At 44.6% G+C, this 21,325-nt stretch overlaps 10 protein-coding genes and 1 non-coding gene across 11 annotated transcripts; 5 read left to right on the top strand and 6 right to left on the bottom strand.

Moving 5' to 3' along the window:
* Positions 1-557: 557 nt before the first annotated feature.
* Positions 558-2,651, top strand: CDC5 (LALA0S08e01420g1_1; the record flags this gene model as incomplete). Its single annotated transcript, XM_022770985.1, has 1 exon — positions 558-2,651. The coding sequence occupies one exon, from the start codon at positions 558-560 to the stop codon at positions 2,649-2,651; it is 2,094 nt and encodes a 697-aa protein (XP_022629610.1).
* A 314-nt stretch (positions 2,652-2,965) lies between these two features.
* Positions 2,966-3,334, bottom strand: RPB11 (LALA0S08e01398g1_1; the record flags this gene model as incomplete). Its single annotated transcript, XM_022770984.1, has 1 exon — positions 2,966-3,334. The coding sequence occupies one exon, from the start codon at positions 3,332-3,334 to the stop codon at positions 2,966-2,968; it is 369 nt and encodes a 122-aa protein (XP_022629609.1).
* A 450-nt stretch (positions 3,335-3,784) lies between these two features.
* On the top strand, positions 3,785-8,053 carry SIN3 (LALA0S08e01376g1_1; the record flags this gene model as incomplete). The annotated part of the gene is made up of 1 exon (XM_022770983.1): positions 3,785-8,053. The coding sequence occupies one exon, from the start codon at positions 3,785-3,787 to the stop codon at positions 8,051-8,053; it is 4,269 nt and encodes a 1,422-aa protein (XP_022629608.1).
* Positions 8,054-8,136: 83 nt separating this feature from the next.
* On the bottom strand, positions 8,137-9,270 carry PFA4 (LALA0S08e01354g1_1; the record flags this gene model as incomplete). The annotated part of the gene is made up of 1 exon (XM_022770982.1): positions 8,137-9,270. One exon carries the CDS (start codon positions 9,268-9,270, stop codon positions 8,137-8,139), a length of 1,134 nt encoding a protein of 377 aa, XP_022629607.1.
* Positions 9,271-10,244: 974 nt separating this feature from the next.
* Positions 10,245-10,317, top strand: LALA0_S08e01332r. The gene has a single exon. It is a non-coding gene; the product is annotated as a tRNA-Thr (tRNA).
* A 151-nt stretch (positions 10,318-10,468) lies between these two features.
* On the bottom strand, positions 10,469-11,428 carry IZH2 (LALA0S08e01310g1_1; the record flags this gene model as incomplete). Its single annotated transcript, XM_022770981.1, has 1 exon — positions 10,469-11,428. One exon carries the CDS (start codon positions 11,426-11,428, stop codon positions 10,469-10,471), a length of 960 nt encoding a protein of 319 aa, XP_022629606.1.
* Positions 11,429-11,829: 401 nt separating this feature from the next.
* On the bottom strand, positions 11,830-14,031 carry RRP6 (LALA0S08e01288g1_1; the record flags this gene model as incomplete). Its single annotated transcript, XM_022770980.1, has 1 exon — positions 11,830-14,031. One exon carries the CDS (start codon positions 14,029-14,031, stop codon positions 11,830-11,832), a length of 2,202 nt encoding a protein of 733 aa, XP_022629605.1.
* Positions 14,032-14,692: 661 nt separating this feature from the next.
* Positions 14,693-15,637, bottom strand: PHO80 (LALA0S08e01266g1_1; the record flags this gene model as incomplete). Its single annotated transcript, XM_022770979.1, has 1 exon — positions 14,693-15,637. One exon carries the CDS (start codon positions 15,635-15,637, stop codon positions 14,693-14,695), a length of 945 nt encoding a protein of 314 aa, XP_022629604.1.
* A 523-nt stretch (positions 15,638-16,160) lies between these two features.
* YPT7 (LALA0S08e01244g1_1) lies at positions 16,161-16,787 on the bottom strand (the record flags this gene model as incomplete). Its single annotated transcript, XM_022770978.1, has 1 exon — positions 16,161-16,787. The coding sequence occupies one exon, from the start codon at positions 16,785-16,787 to the stop codon at positions 16,161-16,163; it is 627 nt and encodes a 208-aa protein (XP_022629603.1).
* Positions 16,788-18,205: 1,418 nt separating this feature from the next.
* LALA0_S08e01222g (LALA0S08e01222g1_1) lies at positions 18,206-19,129 on the top strand (the record flags this gene model as incomplete). The annotated part of the gene is made up of 1 exon (XM_022770976.1): positions 18,206-19,129. One exon carries the CDS (start codon positions 18,206-18,208, stop codon positions 19,127-19,129), a length of 924 nt encoding a protein of 307 aa, XP_022629602.1.
* A 525-nt stretch (positions 19,130-19,654) lies between these two features.
* On the top strand, positions 19,655-21,265 carry ALG6 (LALA0S08e01200g1_1; the record flags this gene model as incomplete). The annotated part of the gene is made up of 1 exon (XM_022770975.1): positions 19,655-21,265. One exon carries the CDS (start codon positions 19,655-19,657, stop codon positions 21,263-21,265), a length of 1,611 nt encoding a protein of 536 aa, XP_022629601.1.
* Positions 21,266-21,325: the final 60 nt, after the last annotated feature.

Below are 21,325 nucleotides of genomic sequence, written 5' to 3'. Positions count from 1 at the left end.
TTCGAACTACAAAGCTACAAACTCACACTGCTCTTACGCCGTCTTGGAGTTTCTTTCTGTATTGACGTTTTCCTGTTTTGGTCCCCAGACATAACATTCAAATTCAATTGTTTACTTATCGAAAAACTTCAACATCACTTTAGGTCTAGACAACGAAAACATTCAAAAAACATACAATAAGCTTGACTTGTAGGGCATAGTGCCAGGTATCTATCGTCAAAGGTCTACTTGTTTTGTGCCAGTACGATTGTCTCGAGTTTGGTGTTTTGCAAACGGTTCAAACCTGACCTTTCCCGAGAAATTGACCATAAACCGTGGATTATCATTCTCACTGGAAAGAGTTGAGATTTTAAAAGTGAAGAGTGTTAAAATCGTTCCCACAGTTAGCGGCAGCGTGCTAGGAGAGACTGAAAGAGTGAGTGTCTAGCTTTGGATTCTGAATTCTTGAAATTTGACACAGCGCTTGAAATTTCTGCCACAAAAGTGTATATTCCGGTGACTACACACATACTTTGACCAATATCGGAGCAGTTGTTGTATCAATTGCCACCGTTACAATGTCCGCAGCCCCACTGCAGATCGTTAATGAACGACAACTGAACACAAGGACAAACAATGTTTACACCCCAACAAAATACACCGTTGGAAAGGAAAATCTGCAGCATACCAGCAATAAGCGTCCAGACCATCATCATGACCAACACAAGCAGCCGGCCCCCAAAAAGAAGAAGGAAAAGCTTTCTGCTCTGTGCAAAACGCCCCCGTCTCTAATCAAGACTCGCGGTAGGGATTATCGGAGAGGCCATTTTCTTGGAGAGGGAGGCTTCGCAAGGTGTTTCCAGATCAAAGACGACTCGGGCAAAATTTTTGCCGCCAAGACGGTGGCCAAGATCTCGATCAAATCGGAAAAAACTCGTAAAAAGCTTCTGTCTGAAATTCAAATCCACAAAAGCATGCGACATTTCAATATCGTCCAATTTGTTGATTGTTTCGAAGACGATACCAACGTGTACATCCTGCTCGAGATCTGTCCCAACGGTTCGCTCATGGATCTTCTCAAAGCCAGGAGAGTACTCACAGAGCCGGAAGTGCGGTTCTTCACTACCCAGATCATAGGTGCCGTGAAATATATGCATAGCAGAAGAGTTATCCACCGAGACTTGAAACTCGGGAACATATTCTTCGACAGCAACTACAATTTGAAGATCGGAGATTTCGGACTAGCTGCCGTGTTGGCTAACGATAGAGAACGTAAATTCACTGTGTGCGGTACGCCTAACTACATAGCGCCAGAAGTCCTTACGGGCAAGCATACAGGCCATTCGTATGAGGTTGACATTTGGTCTTGCGGCGTAATGATATACGCTTTGCTAGTGGGTAAACCACCTTTCCAAGCAAAGGAAGTCAACATCATCTATGAGCGTATCAAGGCCGGAGACTACGCTTTTCCAAAGGACAAAAGCATTTCTCCCGACGCCATGGTTTTGATCGAAGACATACTTTCCATAGATCCTCTGGAGAGACCATCTTTAGATGAAATCATGGATTATGTTTGGTTCCGGGGCTTATTTCCGCCCAGAATAGACCCACAAACGTTAAGTTCTGGACCAAATTACGATTATCTGGATATGGCTCAATCTCAGGCGAACTTTAAAGCTTGTATGACGCGATCTGGGTTAACATCAGCTTCATCATCTTCTACCAAAGATCCTATCAAACTTGTGAAGAACGACCTCGAACAAGAACGAAGTAGAACAATTTTACCACAGTCGTTATCGCCAGGTGGAACTAAAAACAAGTACCAGGAAGTTGTTGATCTCGATGCTCAAAAGAAGCTTAATGATCTGGCTCGTGAAGCAAGAATTAGAAGAGCACAACAGGCCACTCTCAAACGAGACCTCGTTGCCACTTCAACTAATGCTATTAAGTCTGAAATTTCGTTACGAATCTTGGCAAGTGAATGCCATTTGACGCTCAATGGTATCTTGGAAGCAGAAGCTCAAAAACGTATGGGTGGACTTCCTAAATCAAGACTGCCGAAGCTCAAGAATCCTATCGTAGTGACGAAATGGGTGGATTATTCTAACAAACATGGCTTTTCATATCAATTGTCGACAGATGACATTGGTGTACTTTTTAATAATGGTACCACGGTACTGAGGCTTGCTGACGCAGAAGAGTTTTGGTATATCAGCTATGACGATAGAGAAGGGTGGGTTGCGAGTCATTACAACTTGACTGACAAACCACAAGAATTGGCAAGACATCTGGAGGTGGTGGACTTTTTTTCGAAATATATGAAGGCGAATTTGAGCAGGATCTCGACTTTCGTTCGCGAAGAATATCACAAGGACGATGTTTTTCTTCGAAGATACACGCGCTATAAACAATACGTGATGTTTGAGCTGAGCGACGGCACGTTCCAGTTCAATTTCAAAGACCATCACAAGTTTGCCATATCTGAAGGTGGTTCGTTGATCACTTACATCTCGCCCGATCGCGAAAGCTCTACATATCCAACCGTCGAGTTGCTCAAGGCTGGCGAGCTGCCCGAGCATCCGGACATCGACCTTTCTGACAAGATATTCATGATGAAGGAGGGTCTCAAACAGAAAGCCGCGATTGTGTCTACCGCGCAGCCACAGATATAGCCTGGGTGTTTGTGAGAATAATATTTGATGTGTATGAATACAGGGATAGCTTGATAAAAGTAGGAGAGAGAGAGAGGGAGAGAGACAGATGGAGAGCCTCAGTAATTTAAAGGAAACAGCTTGTAATTTCTTGATTCGTCAAACTAAATACTATAATACAGGGGGATGGCGGGTGCTTGTGTTATTGCTTGTGTTATTGCTTGTGTTTGTTGGTATGCGTGCGCCTGTTTGTATGCGTGCGCCTGTTTGTATGCGTGCGCCTGTTTGTATGCGTGCGCCTGTTTGTATGTGTACGTCCGTGAACTGCCTGCCCGCTACATCGCATAGTTGTCTTCCGACGCCAGCGTTTGCAGGTTCCATTCCGTTTCAAAATTCGATTGCAACTGGCCCAGTTTCGAGATGATCCCGTTACACGCGTTTTTGAGCGCTTCTTTCGGGTCGTAGCCCTCCACCGTTTGGATTCTCATTTTGAACTGTGCGAACAACGGATGTTCCACCTTGTACGCAGCAAACAGAACTTTTGCGTCTTCCAAAAGCTCTCCGCGTATCAGGTTTGCGAGTGTGTGGTCTTCTTTCTCGAACGTGACAATCACCGCATTCGGGGCCTTGGTATCTGGGTCCACTTTGAGTTTGGCTTCTCCCTCGGGCAGTAGAAACAGTTCGAATCTGTCTGGTGCGTTCATTGTGGGTCCTAGGAGTGTCGTACCTCGTTGAAACCGCCGTGACTGGTAATTTCTGTCTCGCTGATTTATCTAGCAGTCAATTCAACCACTAATCGCCTCTTGACCTCTTCAAATCTTGCTTTCCAAACCTGTGTTAACACCATCAGTCTAGTTTCCTGTGCTATAGATTTTATTATAATTCTTGAAATTTAAAGATCATTGAGAACGAGAAAACATTCATGGCGTCTTTTATGTTTTCGAAATATTCGATAACCGCCCCCCCCTTTGAAGAAAAAAAATTTGTCCCTAGCTAAACTATACAACACACAAATTAAAGTTGATCAAACGTGGAAAACTGAGGACTTTAAGGCGAAATAGGGCATTCCCGGAGACTATAGGACTGCAGAAGACTAGCAGAAGGGAAAGTACGAGTTCAGAGGTATACGTGGGTTTTTTTACGGAGTTTCTAGGATGTCTCAGAGCTCAGATAATCTTCAATCTGTGCCAAGCCAGGGCCCGGTGCAACAACAACTGCAGCAGTTCGTTCTTCCGTCGATCAGCGGGCTGGAAAACAACGGACACCACGCCGGGGAGCAGCAGCAACAGCAGCAGCAACAGCAACAGCCGCAGCAGCGATTGCCGTTTGTGGGACGTTCCAAGGGCTTTTCCGTGGCGAGTTTGGACAACCCATTGCCTGCAGAACAACAACAGCAGCTGCCGAATGTGCCGGCAGAACACATCCCGGACGGCTCGTTCAAACCGCTCAACTTCAAAGACGCGTTGTCGTATCTGGAACAGGTCAAATTTCAGTTCAACAGTCGGCCAGACGTGTACAACCATTTTTTGGATATCATGAAAGACTACAAGTCGCAGGCCATAGACACACTGGGGGTCATCGAGCGGATCTCGACCTTGTTCAAGGGCTATCCCGTGCTCATCCAGGGTCTGAACACGTTTTTGCCTCAGGGCTACAGAATAGAGTGTGCTCAGGACGCCAACGACCCAAACTTTATCTCGGTCACGACGCCCTTCGACGGCCACCCACATCGTCCAACGCGGCTGGACCAGCATGAGATGGCTCTTAACGCCCCGGGAGTCGGCGCTCCATCACTATCAAACCCTTTGAGCGAAACCTCCACACCTCAGGGCACTGCAACTGCAACTGCAACTACTGCCACAGACCGTGGATCCAGCATTGTCGAGACCGGTCAACCTACATTACCAGGGCCTCAAGCCATATTCCCAGCCAAAAGTCTGCAACAGCAACAGCAACAGCAGCCGCAGCAGCAAATGGAACAACCTGATCAGTCACCCTCAAGTCTTCAGGCTCAACAACAGCCGCTCCAGACCGCCCAGCCGTATCTGGCAGCCAGAAGCACTGGAGATGTGGAGTTTAGCCATGCTATCAGTTATGTCAACAAAATCAAAACCAGATTTGCAGATCAGCCCGACATTTACAAGCATTTCTTGGAGATTCTTCAGACTTATCAAAGGGAACAAAAGCCTATTCATGAGGTTTACGCCCAGGTAACCACGTTGTTTCAAAATGCGCCGGATTTACTAGACGATTTCAAAAAGTTTTTACCCGATGCCACTGCCGCTCACGAACAACAAATGCAGCAAATACAACAGCAGCAACAACAGCATTTGCAACACTTGCAACAACTACAGCAGCATCAACAACTCCAAATACAGCAAATGAATCAAGGCGCCTTGCTACCGGGACATGTTCAACCAGATCAACACCTGGACCAATCTCAATTACGTCAACGCCAAGAGATGGAGCAGCATAGACAAAACCTGCAGCAGTCTTATAATGGTGGACCCGCTTTTTTCCCAGGACAACAACCTAGGGCCCAAAATCTACCCCCCTTGGGAAGTTTTTCTCCTCCCATCAACGGACGCGACAATGAACCACCTATAAGCCTTCCAGCTGTTCAAAGTGGGGCTCCAAGCATCCCATCACGGGCTTCACAGCCACCGGCTCAGCTCCCTGCTCAGGGAATGGCTAACAAAACTTTGCCACTGTCTGAAGTGCGTGGTCCCATTGATGGCGGCTTTGCTCCACCTTCATTGCATTACCAGGACATTCAGTATATGGAACCAACGTCGAGGCCGGAGATAGACTTAGACCCCAGCCTTGTACCTGTTATTCCTGAACCGATTAGACCTCTTGAAAGTGATATAACCTTGATCGAAGAAACATCGTTTTTCGACAGAGCTAAGAAGTACATGGGAAATAAACAGATTTACATGGAATTTCTCAAAATCTTGAACCTTTACTCTCAAGATTTGATCGATACAGATGAACTTGTGGATAAAATTGAACACTACCTGGGAGGCAATATAGAGCTATTCGATTGGTTCAAAAGTTTCGTCAACTACGTTGAGAAACCTAAATGCATTGAAAATGTCATGCATGAAAAGCATAGACTGGATCTCGACATGTGTGAGGCCTGTTGTCCCAGTTACAAAAAGCTGCCTAAGACAGACACCTTTATGCCCTGCTCCGGCAGAGACGCTATGTGCTGGGAGGTCTTGAACGATGAGTGGGTCGGACATCCAGTATGGGCTTCCGAAGACTCCGGTTTCATTGCTCATCGCAAGAATCAATACGAGGAGACGTTGTTCAAAATAGAAGAAGAGCGACATGAGTACGATTTTTACATTGAGGCGAACTTGAGAACTATTCAGACACTCGAGACAATAGCCAATAAGATCGCCAGTATGACGCCCGAAGAAAAGCAAACATTCAAACTACCACCTGGATTGGGTCACACATCATTGACAATTTACAAAAAAGTCATCAGGAAAATTTATGATAAGGACAGGGGTTTCGAAATCATTGATGCCCTCCATGAGAATCCCTCTGTTTCTGTCCCCATAGTTTTGAAAAGACTGAAACAAAAAGATGAGGAATGGAGGCGGGCTCAGAGGGAGTGGAACAAGGTGTGGAGAGAGCTTGAGCAGAAGGTATTTTACAAGTCCTTGGACCACTTAGGTTTAACGTTTAAACAGGCTGATAAGAAGCTGCTCACTGCAAAACAGCTAATATCCGAGATTAGCAGCATCAAGGTGGACCAGACAAATAAGCGAATTTATCCGTTCACGCCAAAGCCAGAAAGTCAATTGGAGTATGATTTGGTAGACAAGGGAGTTCTATTCGACATTTTGGAACTGGTTTCCGTTTTCATAAATCACAGCACCACTTACTCGAGTGGTGACAAAGAAAGACTCTTAGAGTTCTTCAAAGGCTTCCTGTCAGTATTCTTTGCTATCCCGCATGATAAGTTTGACAATGTTGGACAGCAGGAGTCTCATTCACCATCTGACGACGAGAGGGGATCAGCACTGGCAACGCCGTCACGTAAAAGAAAAAGACAGGATGATCATATTTTGAGAGATATGCTCAAAGGCAAGAGCAAGCACACAAGGAAGGGTGATGGTACACATGATGAAGGTGCATCATCGGATGATCAAGATTTACCCGACAGCGATGCACATGTCAATGGCGATGAAGAGATCATCACAGAAGAAGCCAAAAAACCTTGGCTTCTCGGAAGTGTGATTGAGGAAGCGAACGACCACGGCTATGTTCCAAATAGAAGCACGTATAACTTGTTTGCAAATGCAAACATATATGTGTTTTTCCGCCATTTGACTACCTTATACCAGCGTCTGCATGAGGTCAAGAGTATAAACCAAGCTGTTACTGCAGAGATAAAAAGTAGAAAAATTTCCGAGTTCGCAAAGGACTTGAATCTGCTATCAAACCAGCTAAGTGATATGGGTTTGGACTTCAAAGAATCGGACGCCTATGAGCAATTACTCAATCTCTGCAAGCGCTTGATTGAAAATGACATCGAACACCAATGGTTCGAGGAGAGTTTGCGTCAAGCATACAAGAATAAGGCTTTTAAACTTTATACAGTCGATAAAGTCGTGCAATGGTTGGTCAAACATATGCACACTATCATAGCTGATGCGAAGACCTCAGAAATTGCAGTTTTATTCGAGAAGGATAGGACTTCAGCCAGCACTAGTAGGCGGGACCAAATTCTGTACCGACTGCAGGTTAGATCACACATGGGTCTCTCAGATAACATGTTCCGGATTGAATATAATCAGCAGACTAGCCACGTCTGTATACAATTTGTTGCAGTGGATGACCTCACATTAAAAGAGCCTGAATCTCTCAAAGATCGGTGGCAGTATTATCTGACCTCATATGCTCTTTCGCATCCTACTGAAGGGGTCTCGCATGAAGAGATCAAGGTTCCGTTCCTCGTTAAAAACTTGAGAGAAGATGAGCAGGGTAGCGATGATGAGAGGGCTTCTCCTTTAGGTCAATCTGTCTCCTCGCTTCGCATTCAAGTTAACCCCGAGAACTATGAACTACAGATTGAACCAAACTCCAAAGATCTCTTTACCAGATCCGCCACCAACAAGTTCCCAATCAAAATGGCGTCTCTCAATAGCCAGGAAAAAGACTCAAAGAAAAAACAAGTTGACGAATTTTTAAATAGCGAGCACGGTTGGAAGAAAGGCCTCAGCGAGAAAAGTGTTACAAATGCAGAAGGTTCACTTAACTACGTGAGGGATCACGGGAAGGTAAAACCCGCTATTACGACAGATGCCGCGGTCCCAGCAACCGAACCTGCGGAGGTTGAGGCTGCAGCGGACAAGACTGGTGACGACACAGATATCAGAGGTGATGATACCACAACGGAGGAAATATAATTAATGAAGTAGGTGTTTTGATTCGCCGATATGTAACGATATATTGCCTGTTTCAAGTAGCGGTGATAACTAGTAGATTTTTCTCAGGATTCTGCATCCACGTCAACTCCGAAATCAGCCAGTGATTCTCCCCATTCGTTTTGCCAGTTCTTTCTACTTGAGCTTGGTGTAGCGTCCGGTATCCTTTTCTTCAAGACTGTCTCGCCTCTGCTATTGTGTATTGGAACGCCCAAGCTTTTGTCGCTGGAATCAGTACGACCTTGGCGACCGCCATCTGGAGGCCAAGGCAATGCCATCAATTTATCTTCAAGAGCAGCATCCGCTTCATAAACAGTCAATTCATTAACCTCGAAACTACATCCTGATCCCCCAGGAACTCCCCATGGAAGCATCCATGTCTTGAGCGGACCCAAATATGCCCTGAAGTTCGCCAAGAGCCCGAGGTCATAAGGAAAATTGACCACTTCTTCCAATCGCAGACGTTTATTCGACATTAAGTTCTGGACAGAGGCATCGGTACAAGAGTCTTGCCCGAACGTCTTTTCTAAAATGTCAATCATCTGTGGTAGCAAACGTTTTCGATAAAAGAGGTTTTCTATGCGTTCCATTTCCCAGCTCTCGATTTGAGTCATACCATCCAACAGTTGGTTTTGCGTGCATCTAGCAAACAGCATTGTTATGCTCAAACATATAAAGGCGTTCAATACCAGGTTTACAACAAGAAACCACAATTCGGATGTATGAACAAAGATGCGCTGGTTTCTCATCTGCCAGAGATGGAATATGCGTTTAACGAACAGAAACTCCAAGAAGAATGCGGTGATGATTACCCAAACCAGAAATCTCATAAAATGAGGGAAATTGCGATACCCTACGCAATTCATAGTCCATGGACAATGATGATCCATCATTAAAATGCATTTCCCACAAGTTTTACAATGATGGCTTCTCTCTGGCTTGTAGTTATTGCATATCTTGCAAAAATGAGCCCATTGCTGTTTTTTGGGAGCAAGTTCCCTGGGCGGATTTCCTGGACTGGTGTATATCGCCAAAACGTACGCTATCCACACCATTGACAATGCGAACTGGAATGACAATTGCTGCTGAAGGCTAGCAAAATTGGATAAGATAAAGTAGTGAGATGTGTATCCGATGTGGCCTATCAAGAAGCACGGTATCGCGATCCCAAGCCATGGCCATTTGAGCTTTATAGGCATAATTTTCTGGACAAAGTTTAGGAATTCAACTCTTGGACATTACTCGGATAACACTTGTGCTCTTTTCCTGACAGTAAAAGAACGCAAATCGACCTGAAAACCGCGTCAAAAGACTCTCTTATGATCTCGGGAAGTGGAACCTCTGAAGATAGCCTAGAACCAGTGGATACAGGTATCAATTGGGATAGAATGTTCGAAAATGTTATGTTTCTTTCAAGAAAGTTGATGAACAATGAATGAGATGAGTATTAATTCAATCACCTGAACCTTAGAGAACTTGAGGAACAGTGACCGAGATGAACCAGAACTGTTGATATCTAGAGGAATAATGAACATTTCTATAGAATTGGTAGGCTCTGATCGTTGATGGGATTGGATTGGGTCGATTGAGAGAGTTACTCGTTTTTGATCAGTCCGCCACGCAGTGGAACAGATCTTATGCGAAATTTGACCTGAGTTAAGAACCTGATGGGCGAGACAGTTCGAATTTGAGCTATGTTAACTGATAGTGTGGTAAATCTTACAACACACTTATACTCATGGTTAAGAAAGCTGCACAACTTTCTGAATTGATGATCCGAAATTCAACTGAGGGTATTACAGTGCTTGGTATAGAAAAATGTCGGTAGATTGCGGTACTTGGTATAAAAGGCATGAATAGGTTTGGTCGATTTGTTTGTTCCAATTGAAAGCTAAATCAACGCACAGTTTGAGATTTCGATTGCAGGACATAGACATGGTTTTTCGGTTGCATTTCACAATAGGCAACAAGCAACACTACCAAGATTCCACGAGGGAAAAATCTCTGAAGAGCATGTCTTTAGCTGCGAAATGAATGCTACAAGCATCAAATGTCCGGACCTTGAAACCTAAAATCTTACGGGAGCACGACAGACACAGCACTGTACTTCCCATCTGATTTGGTGTACCAGGTATGGGCGCAACGTTAGATCCTCTAATTCATCAAATTACAAGCTTCTATGGCCAAGTTGGTAAGGCGCCACACTAGTAATGTGGAGATCATCAGTTCAAATCTGGTTGGAAGCATAACTTTTTAGAATGCCAAAAATTCAATTGTTCAATGGACACTCCTGGGCCATCCACACTCAATACCCGTGTGCTCTAGTCTTCGGCCATGGGGTTTCATTATTTTCATGTAACCATACCCTACACATTTGATGTTTATTCACTACGTTTCTCAAAAACTGTGCGTTCCTAACCCGGTCGAATGAACCAGCTCATAAGTGCGAAGAAGCGCTTTCAAATGACACAAGGCAGCCACTACAACCAGAACGTGAAATATCTGATGAGAATTGCCCCATATGTCAAAAATACCTGGTGAGAGACATTCGGGAAATCGAGTTCCGTATAGGACTGCGCCTGTGATGTAAAAAATCCCTTCCAAGACAATCCATTTGAGTTGTATTCTTGCGCATGTTTCCTCAAATCCATAACGTATGAGGCCAGCAATGACGGGAAGCAGCGCAGAAAGCCCGAAAGCCACAAATAGTGCTGCTCTGTAAGCTCGCCATTCTCTTGAACGGAAACGCTCTTTTAGAGATGCCACGGTGCAACAGGCTCCAAACAGGACTGTTAGGCCAGAAAATGTAAAAAAGTAGGGCTTATTATCATGGAAACCATAATATAAGAGACTCACCATCGATGAGACTACTAGAGCCACGATCCCCAGATAGTCAAGCTTGTTGCCAAAAGTAGCAACTTCAATCGAATGGCATTTGAGGCAGTGGAAGAGACTACTCATCATCAAACAGGTAAAGCCGCCCAGGAAAAAAAAGTCTATCATCGCATAATCGATCCAGGTCGTTGTATCGTATTTCTTTATGGCATAATTATCGAACAGGACCACGCCAAGAAAGCAAAGTCCGGGCAAAAAATGTGTGTAGATATTCACAGATTCATTGTGCAGATAGAACAGGCTACAAAAGCATTCTTTGAGGCTTTTGGTCTCGCTGACGTACCCGCTTCGAATGTGTTCATTGTCGCGCTGCCATTCCGGAATCTCATCCCACGTATAGAGTCGTCTCTTAGTCTTTGTCTTGATTCCTGTCGAAGTACTAATTAAGGTTGTGTCTTCTGTCATAAGTCCTTCCTTTGTAGCCACGCTTTTGCTACGTTGCGTTACTTCCGTTTCGTCCATCCTTTCCGCCAGGAGACTATGTTGAGCCGAGTCGTACTTAAGACCGTAAGAAAGAAAGATGTTTAAAAGGTCAGAACTTAAAGTTTACAATTCTACGGTGCTTTCAACTAATTCAAAAGCCAACAGTGGCAGTAGGACGTCACACAACTAACTTGTTGGGAGATTTCCAGGTGGGTCCCGATTTTTCGAGCCCATCGTTAATCAACTATCTTCCATCGTTTAGTGATAAACTGACGTCGATGGGCAAACGACACCATAAACAGAGGGAAGCGTCGCGAATCTGATTTCTATAGGACGAAGAAGGCAGTAACGTTAGAAAATTTGACTCTTGGTCCTATATAATGCCGGCTGTGCGATGGAGATCTATCAGCCCCAAGAGAATGTAACCTTTCGGAGCGCATTTATCTTTTGAATGACTTCTGTAATCCTCTAGTTTTCTTTCTCCTCTTGACACCTTCCGGACCTTTATGCTCTGACGAATAAGGATCAAATCTCTTCTTGAAGTTCTTGGTGGAGGTGCTTGTTGGTGCAGCCAGCACTTTATTAGCTGTCTTGAAGTCCAAAACCTCTTTATCGGAAGACGTAGCTTGGTCAAGTGGCTCTTTCCGCGCTTTAGGAACATTTCTTTTCCTTCTCAAAACAATTATATCGTCTTTGCTTTCTCCTGCAATTGGCTCTGTCTCTTTCAACACAGGTTTTTCAACTTCGGGTCCTTGCTCGTTGATATGCGTAATTTCTGGTCTCTCGAAAGCCACGGTTTCGACTGGTTCGCCAAGCTTTGTTTGATCTGCGATCTTGGACTTTCGCAATCTGAGGTCTGAAGAGCTCACCGTTCCAAATTCTGTCCCGCGGTAGTCTACGAATGACTCATTCGGTATTGGCTTTCCTGCAAACAAAATCGAACCGCCATCCAACTTTTGTTTATCTTCATGCGGACTCGTGAAGGCCTGGACTAATGAGATGTAGCGGGAATAGTTTTTCTCAATCTCACTAACGCTTGTTTTATGTGACAGCTTCTCGTCTTCAGGACTGTAGTCCCCGAGTTTTTCAACAATAGCAGAAGTGGATGCACGCTTGATAAGCTGACCAAGGGCTTTGGCATTGGATCTTACGTGATCTGTTAGAAAACTTCCCATCGATAAAACTGCCCAGGCATCTGTGGGTGCGCTCATGGAAAGCGACACAAGTAGCTGGTTAGGCGCAACATACCTCGGGCTTTCATCATCTCTTCTTGCAATGAAGTCTCGCCATTCGTAAAGTCTTTTGACAAGAGTCGCCTTTTCAGGTGGAACATTGTATTGAAACATTAGCGATCTCCATGGTTCTTCCTTCTCGACGGGAGAGTAAACCGCTGAGCTGATTACCTTTGGCCTGAAGGATGTGTATTCGTATCGGCGCTTGGCTACATTTCTAGAGTCGTGTAACGCTTGAGGTAACTTATCCTTCTCAAGCAGGGCATTCTTCAGTTGGTCATAAATGTTAAGCAGAAAATGTGTGTCAGCTCTGGCGTAAGCCAAAAGAGGCCTTGGAAGAGGCCTAACTCTCCAGTCCGATAATTGGTACTTCTTCGAGGTTTTGAACCGAGCATAATGCTCCAAAAGATATGCTAGACTGTGTTTTGGAGACCCAAGCAGCCTCGAAGCATGGTAAGTATCGAAGAGACTGACCATATACAGTCCTAAGTCTCGCTGGAGCCATATTATGTCCATAAACGCACCATGTAACACCTTGGTAATCTTTGGGTCAGTGAAAACTTCGTTCAATATCGAAAGTTCGTCTCTCAAAGCTATTGTGTCCACTAGCCAGTCCTGGTCTCTTGTGCTGATCTGCATCAAGCATGTGATTCCGTAGTATGTTCTGTAGTCGTGATGTTCCAGATCGACGGCCAACTCTTTGGATTTTTTCAAGACTTGAAGCATAGCGTCAAGTGTGCTCTTATTGTCCACCCATGTTGCTTCCGACGCTTCCCATGACAACGATGGGATAGGTGTGCTCTTGGTGAGTACTGAATCGTTGTACTCCTGATGCTCGATTTCGTACTCGTATGGTTGAGGGTAATGTGCAGGAATGTCGTCTTCTTCCGGCACCAAACGTAGAGATTCCTTTAACGGTTTCAGAGCGTTGGGCTTCGTTTTCAGAAGCGGCTTGAAGGGATGGGTTTCCGTGTTATCGACAGGTGTGGTGAAATTTAACTGCGGCTTCGAAATACGTTTTTGGGAGCCTTCTCCTATGGCAGTGGAATCATCCAGGTACTGAATGGAGTCGTTATTGTTGTGTGAAGAGGCATTTTTCTTCACCTTATTCAGGGAAGTCTCTGATTTCTCAAATAACAGATCCATCACCTCTCCGATGTCCCTCCAAGCGTTATCAAGGCCTTCGTCGCCGGCTTCGATCGTGTCATTGTTTTCGTCGATAGACAGGAGGACATCGTTGATCGATTTGAGCAAAGTTGCAGACGTTTCGCTCAAAGACTCAGATATAGAACGGTCTAAACTCTTATAAAAATCTACATCTTGAGCAGAAAGTGCTGCACAGGCCCTAATGGTACCGATCACCTCGGTAAGAATGTTGTCTTGTTTGATTTCAGAAGGTTCTTGGCTCATTGTTGACACATTCATAAGTAGAGCTTGTGGCTAAAGGAAGCGAAGCGAAGCGATGCGATGAGATGAGCGTCAAATTTCAAGTTTTGATGTGCTAATTTTGTCAAATTACGTCTAAAAATTTGAGTATTTCTACAGGCTGGGTAATAGAATCGAGATCTATAAGAACCACTGGCAAGAAAGACAAAAGATCTTTGAGAACCAGGACTGTTCGGGGGTGGCTTCAACAGTTTTGTGGAAACAACAGTCTTGATATAAGCCCCGTGTCTTGCTTTGAAAATAAACACTTAGCGCAAAGGACCGCAAGCACTTGTTAGTTCTCAATAGCAGATGCTCTGCTTCTCAACAGAGGGCAAACGTCTTGTTTTCTCAGTAGATTGCAAATGCCCTGATATCTCCGCACTAGTCCATGTTCTTCCACAACTCTGGACGTCATTGGAAGGCTCCATAATGAACAATTGTCAATAGGACGCCGTCAAAGGGCTTTCCTACGAATGCAGTTTTATCGGACAGCACAGCCATTCGTTGTGTTGCTCCATAAATGCTGGGTCGTTGGTAAATTAAGCTTTGAGATCGGCATCCGGAGCCCTGTATCTTTATTAATGCTGGTTTTATTGGTAGTATTATCCTTGAGATCGGCATCTGGCGTCCTGTGTCTCTCCTTTCACGATGGTTTCTTGGTACAATTAGCTTTGAAATCGGCATCCGGTCCTTCCCAACCACGCTTCTTCTGCTGCGTTTGTGAGGAGGACTTAGTGTCAGGTTTGGTATGTGGAGCTTCCATAGAATAATGTGCCTTTTTGGTTTTGTCGGGAGACGAATCATAGCTGCCGACTATTTCGATTATTTTGCGGTAGTAGGTATCGAGAACGTTAAATCCATTGTTTGGACCTCTAACGTGTCCTTCCGCATAATGAGCTGTGACAAAAATGTCTTCTTGACGCTCAATTTTGCAGTTCATGATATTATCGTCTCGCGGCAAAATTCGATACTTCACACGTTTCAAAAAATCGTTTTCAAGAACGTGTAGCTCACTACACTGCACACCTCCGACTCTGGCGTAATGTGTATTGGTACAGAAAGAATCGCAAAGTCCTTTGCTGGCCACAGCAGTTGCAGTAAGCAAGAAACGATGCACAGTGAGCGAATTGAGCGAAAATGCAGGGTATACGGCAGAGAAAAGATCGATATAGTAAACCGACGCTATCAACACAGCCGGCTCAAGCGCCGAATATCGTGTCATCCGCATCAAATAGTCGTAAACTGAAATCTGCGGAGGTACCCTGGAATGGAACCGTGTCAGTTCGTACTGCTCTGTCCTGGAAGCTGAATCGTTGATGTGTATCAAGAAGGAGAGCATTCTTGAAATCAGAATCACCAGATCACTCCGTGGACATTTGCTGAAGTTAGACGGGAGTACGACATCTGGGACAGCTTCTTCTAGTTCTTCGTCGTCGTCATCTTCGTCATCATCATCTTCTTCTTCCCCACTCAAACCATTCAGAGACTGCGATAACACCGATTCTTTCTTGGACCCTTTAGACTGTGCAAGCTCATCGTTATTATCATTATTATGGGCGCCTACGTCTTCCGTCTCTTGCACAGACATGAAGCTCCCATTTATTTTCGTCTAGGCCCTGCTTCTTGTCAAATGAATACAAACTGTCCACGGCAACGGCCTATCCAACTAAATCACTGGTTGAAGGTGAGAAGTTCAAAAGAGGGGTAATAGGGAGCAGATCAAATTATTTAGGAACGAGAGGTTGACTTGGTGGTCTGATTGTTTTGTTTGGATGTCTATTTCGGTAGTCAGTTTGTGAGTTCGATGGTAGTATTTCGGTTTTTCTTTCAGCACGTGCTAGAGAATTCGTATTATTGTCACACGAATAACACGTGACAGTATTTACACGTGCTTTCAAACGAGTATAGAGTTTTAGTAAAAGGTTACCGACGGCCTCCCTCTCATTTGATAATGGATTCATCACTTATCTCAGCTCAATGTACCGTAACTAGACGGAGGAAGATGAAATGGATTACTGCTTCAGTCGTTTTTTGTTTTTTTTTTGCTTCTTTTTCTTTACCTAGTATGTTACATTTTTTAGAGTATTATAGTCAGATCGTAGACCATTATTTCAGCAACTACACGAGCTTGGCTCGCCATCGAGCTGGATGTTGACGGCGTCATTGAAATCGTCTTCGAAAGCGTCAGCGTCAGCCTGGCTCTGCTGCAGTGCGTTACGGGCGATTTCCTCGAACGCTGTGTCGACATTGATGGAGCCCTTGGCACTGGTCAGGAAAAGAGGGATATTTCCCAGAGACTTGGCCATATCCTGAGCAGCCCGGTTGCTCACGACTTTTTTCGATTCCTCCACATCCAATTTGTTGCCCAAAATCACGAACGGGAACGTTTCCGGCGACGATACGTTAGCATGTACCAGAAACTCGTCGCGCCACGACTTGAGGTTCTCAAACGACTTGGCGTTTGTCACGTCGTACACCAGCACACAGCAGTCTGCACCTCTGTAGAAAGCCACGCCAAGCGACTGGAACCGTTCTTGGCCTGCCGTGTCCCACACCTGCATGGTAGCCACTTTGTCACCATCTGTGGTCACCTCTTTTGTCAGAAAATCGGCCCCAATGGTAGCCTTGTATTGCTGGGAAAACTTATCGCTAACATATCGGTGCATCAATGACGTTTTTCCGACTCCAGAGTCTCCCAATATGATAACTTTTAGGATATTCTTCTTTCTGCTTGACATTTTATTTTAAGATCAACCCAAAACGCTCGGTCTCAAACGCTCTAAGGGTTCAATAGCCTCGTTGTTTGGAAGGGGATGCCATCATCAAGATGGTTCTTATGAGATTAGTATACTGAATATGATAAATTAGAGTGTCATAGTGTACGTAACTGACAGACACAGCTATAAAACGCCAAGAACTTTCAATGACTCTTAAGTACCATCAATACATTATTCTCATGAGTGCTGCAATAAATCTATTATCTACGATCTCGTCTTTATGTTTCTATTGTTTTTTCAGATTTTCATTCATGCTATACGTGTTTATGCGGCGTTCGACGCTACCCTTCAACAGGAGTACGATTCTGTTAAAAATCAGGTCCTCGCAAGCATGAATGCGACATATCCGGTAGAAATGTCTCTAGACGAGCATGGTCAACTCTACGTCAGCCCATTGGTGACGCCAAGTAATTCAACTGACTATTGGATGGAGGTAGAGAGATGTATAGTGCCCCTTACTAAAGATTACACGATAGCTTTTGGACATTGTGCAGAGGAGCTTGGTGAGCTCGAAGAAGGCTATTCAGGCGTGATAAGTTATCTCGGGTTCAGAGGGCTGGCCACGGTTGGCATATTTCCAACTTTCAGCAGGCCCAGGAAAGCTATTCGTAAGAATCACGGGGCATAAAACGAATAAATAAGTTTGAAACCACGAAACATGACGTTAAATATTCAATCTGAGTATAACTGGTGGGCACTCTTATGCACTCATCTGGTGGGAATCTGGATCATTCACACAAGACATCATTTAACACGACACTATGATTTCGCGAAATTGATCTCTCTCTCTCTCTCTCTCTCTCTCTCTCGCTCAAGTCAATCAACTCCATCATGCTGAGCCTCTTGCTGTACGTTTCAAAAACCCGAATCTAAGCACTGGACCTTAAAGCCATTCGGTACGTATCAGTTTCCCTAAAGTACCATCAAACATTATGCACGAAATGGATATAATACCCTAATAATAATAATAATAATAATAATAATACATTACTCAACGGTGAGTAAGGAATAGACGAACTGGACCAAATCTTGTAGTAAGTTCTGAGACCGTAGCCGTGATCAATCGTGGTGTATAGTCTCGAGTACTCTTGAAAGCTTGAAAGCTGTTCCAGATAATTCTGGATATAGGCTTTCGCCAGTAACATGACATTTTTTTCAGTAACGTAATTATATATATGTCAGTCGTAAGCATCACTAATGTTTGACTAAAGACGCTTCGATGGTGTCTATCTTAAAAACTATAAAAGCGACCTGTTTCGCAGAAGTACTGCTGGAATGGTTGTAAAAAGAATATACTAAACCATTATCATAAGATATCGACAACTCATCCCATCTCATCTCATCTCATATCATCGCAGAAGACAACCATTAAGCAACCCATGAATAAAGCACGCACGATACTCAAATATTTCGCTTCCGTTGAGCAAAGCGAGGGCGTGGGCGCCAAAGTAAGACGTTCCATCGGGACACTAAAACTACGCCATTTCACGCCGTTCCTCATGTTGGACCATTTCAGTGTGGCACCGCCAGCAGGATTCCCAGATCACCCTCACCATGGCCAGGAAACCATAACCTACATCTTGGGCGGAATGGTGGCTCACGAGGATTTCACGGGCTCACAAGGCGTTCTAAAAGAAGGCGATTTGCAGTTTATGACCGCTGGCAAAGGCATTGTGCACTCGGAAATACCAGTAAAACTCGATTCCAACGAACCAGCCGTCGGCTTGCAGTTGTGGGTGGATTTGCCTGAGAAATTGAAAAACTGTGAACCACGCTACCGGGACCTGCGCAAAGACGAGACGCCCATCGCCAAGCCCCACGAGGGCTTGGAGGTAAGGGTCATTAGCGGAGAATCATATGGGGTCAATTCGCTCAGCGAGCTGGCGTACACCCCGGTTAGCTTCTACCACTTTATCGCATCTAAAGCAGACGTCTCGTTCAAACAGGCCTTTCCAGGAGATTTCAACGTCTTTCTGTACGTCCTCAAGGGTGCTGTGACGATCAATGGCCAGCAATTCCCTCAACATTCATCTGTTTTTTTCAAAAACAATGGAGAGCACGTAGAAGGTGTGAGTTCATCCGACAACGCGGAATTCGTCATCATTGGCGGTCAGATCTTGGATCAGCCGGTGGTGCAGCACGGGCCGTTTGTGGAAACCTCGAGAGACCGTATGCTTGAGGTATTCGACAACTATCAATCAGGTACCAACGGGTTTGAAAAAGCGCACGGATGGAGCTCTTCGATCGCCAACGGTATTGCCGAACATCAGTTAGATGCCTTTCAAGGGTCCTCAAAGGCCTAAGCTCTGATTCAAAACCGTAGCGTGTGGTCTACCCAATATTTATATTCGAATTAAGCTAAGGTGCATGTTCAAAAAGAAGATAGCTTAACGGCATTGGGCCGTACATACCTCTTTTCTTTATTAAATACAGGTTTCTAGTTGTAAGTTTGTTCAACGAATCACGCAGGCTAGCTTGTGCTACAGGCTGTTCCAGAAAATAAAAAATCACACTAAAAGTAGCCCTTTTTGTCAAGAATCATCTCATCCTCGGCCACAATTCAAAATTAAGACCCACAGGCTGAATTGTTCAGATCTTTACTCGCGATCGTTCCTCAATTCTGACAATTCTAGTTGATGATTGACTGAGGTGAGATCAATTATATGTTAAAGGTTTCGTAAGAAGGTATCTACCGATCGAGTGTTTGTAGAGAAGTAACCCATTAACGAACTATTTAAAAAGAGAGGTAGTGAATTTAAGATAAAGGTCCATTTTACATTCTGTAAGTCCTTGATTTGAAGCTTTCACAGGCATTGGAGCTGTTTGAAATGACTGCTGTCAAGAAGGTCTCAAAAAAATCCTTTTTTGCCTCACCTTTGTACGACTTTTTGTCGCCTTTCAGGCCCGTTGGAAACCAATACTATGCGGAGTACGTGATTGTCATTTTTGCACTGGTGATACGGTGCGCTGTGGGATTGGGCTCCTTTTCTGGGGAAAGCACTGGTCCAATTCGTGGGGATTTTGAGGCTCAAAGACACTGGATGGAAATCACCACCAGTATTCCAGTCTCCCAATGGTACTGGTACGATCTGCAATATTGGGGCTTGGACTACCCTCCTCTCACTGCATACCATTCTTATTTCTTTGGAAAGCTGGGATCGCTTCTGGACCCCCATTGGTTTGCCCTAGGTACGTCCCGCGGTCTAGAAACTCCAGATCTCAAGTCGTATATGAGATTCACCGTGATTTTGAGCGAAGTGGCTCTTTATATTCCCGGAGTTATTTATTTTACCAAGTGGTTTGGCATTAAAAGAAAACAATCGCCAATTGGCACCTACATTGCTGCCGCGGCCATACTGTTCCAACCATCGCTGATTCTGATCGATCACGGCCATTTCCAATATAACTCTGTTATGCTGGGGCTCACTGTTTACGCCATCAACAACCTGTTGGACGGGTTTTACGGACCTGCCGCTATGTGTTTCGTGCTATCCATATGTTTCAAACAGATGGCGCTTTACTATTCCCCCATATTTTTCGCATACTTACTAAGCAAGTCGCTTTTTTCACCCTCCTTCAACATTCCTAGGTTTATCTCCGTGGCCTTGTCTACTGTGATTGCTTTCTCTGTTTTATTTGCTCCTCTCTATGTGTTTGGAGGGGTCAAAAATGTCCTCCAATCGGTTCACAGGATATTCCCTTTTGCCAGAGGAATATTCGAGGATAAGGTCGCCAATTTCTGGTGTGTGTCGAACGTCTTTTTCAAATACGCTGAAAACTTTACGCAAGCGGAGCTCCAAAAGTTTTCAATGTATGCCACCGCGGCCGGATTTATACCTTCTTTCACAGTTATGTTCTTCTACCCAAAGAAACACTTACTTCCTTTCACTTTAGGAGCATGCTCTATGGCGTTTTTCCTGTTCAGTTTCCAGGTTCACGAAAAATCGATCTTAGTGCCACTTCTTCCAATTACGCTACTGTACTGCTCTTCGGACTGGAATGTTCTGTCAATGGTGAGCTGGATCAATAACGTGGCCTTATTTACGCTGTGGCCGCTTTTAAAGAAAGATGGTCTTTCCTTGCAATACGGAGTGATGATGATCTTGAGCAATTGGCTGATAGGGAACTTCAGTTTCTGCACGCCACGCTTTCTGCCCCGTTTTCTCACACCTGGGCCCTCCGTGAGTGATGTTTCGGAGTCCTATAGAAGAAGAAGTCTTCTGCCGAACAGCATTTTGTGGAAGCTGATCATCGTTGCATCCTACGTGGCCATGGCCATCATACATGTGCTGGACATGTTTGTGGAGGCGCCACAACGTTTGCCCGACCTATGGGTGCTCATGAACTGCGGCCTAGGGTTTTCCTGTTTCGGTCTTTTTTGGCTGTGGAATAACTACAAACTGTTGACCATGAGAAATACCTCGTTCGCCGACTTCTAGCTGGCGATGGTACGTCACTCAAGATGTGTAGCATAGTGTATAAATAGAATAACAATGGGT

This window comes from Lachancea lanzarotensis, scaffold LALA0S08 (assembly GCF_000938715.1).
Source record: "Lachancea lanzarotensis genome assembly LALA0, scaffold LALA0S08, whole genome shotgun sequence".
In the NCBI taxonomy this organism is placed as follows: domain Eukaryota; kingdom Fungi; phylum Ascomycota; class Saccharomycetes; order Saccharomycetales; family Saccharomycetaceae; genus Lachancea; species Lachancea lanzarotensis.
Note: the sequence above shows the minus strand (reverse complement) of the source record. Positions and strands in the feature narration are given on the sequence as shown.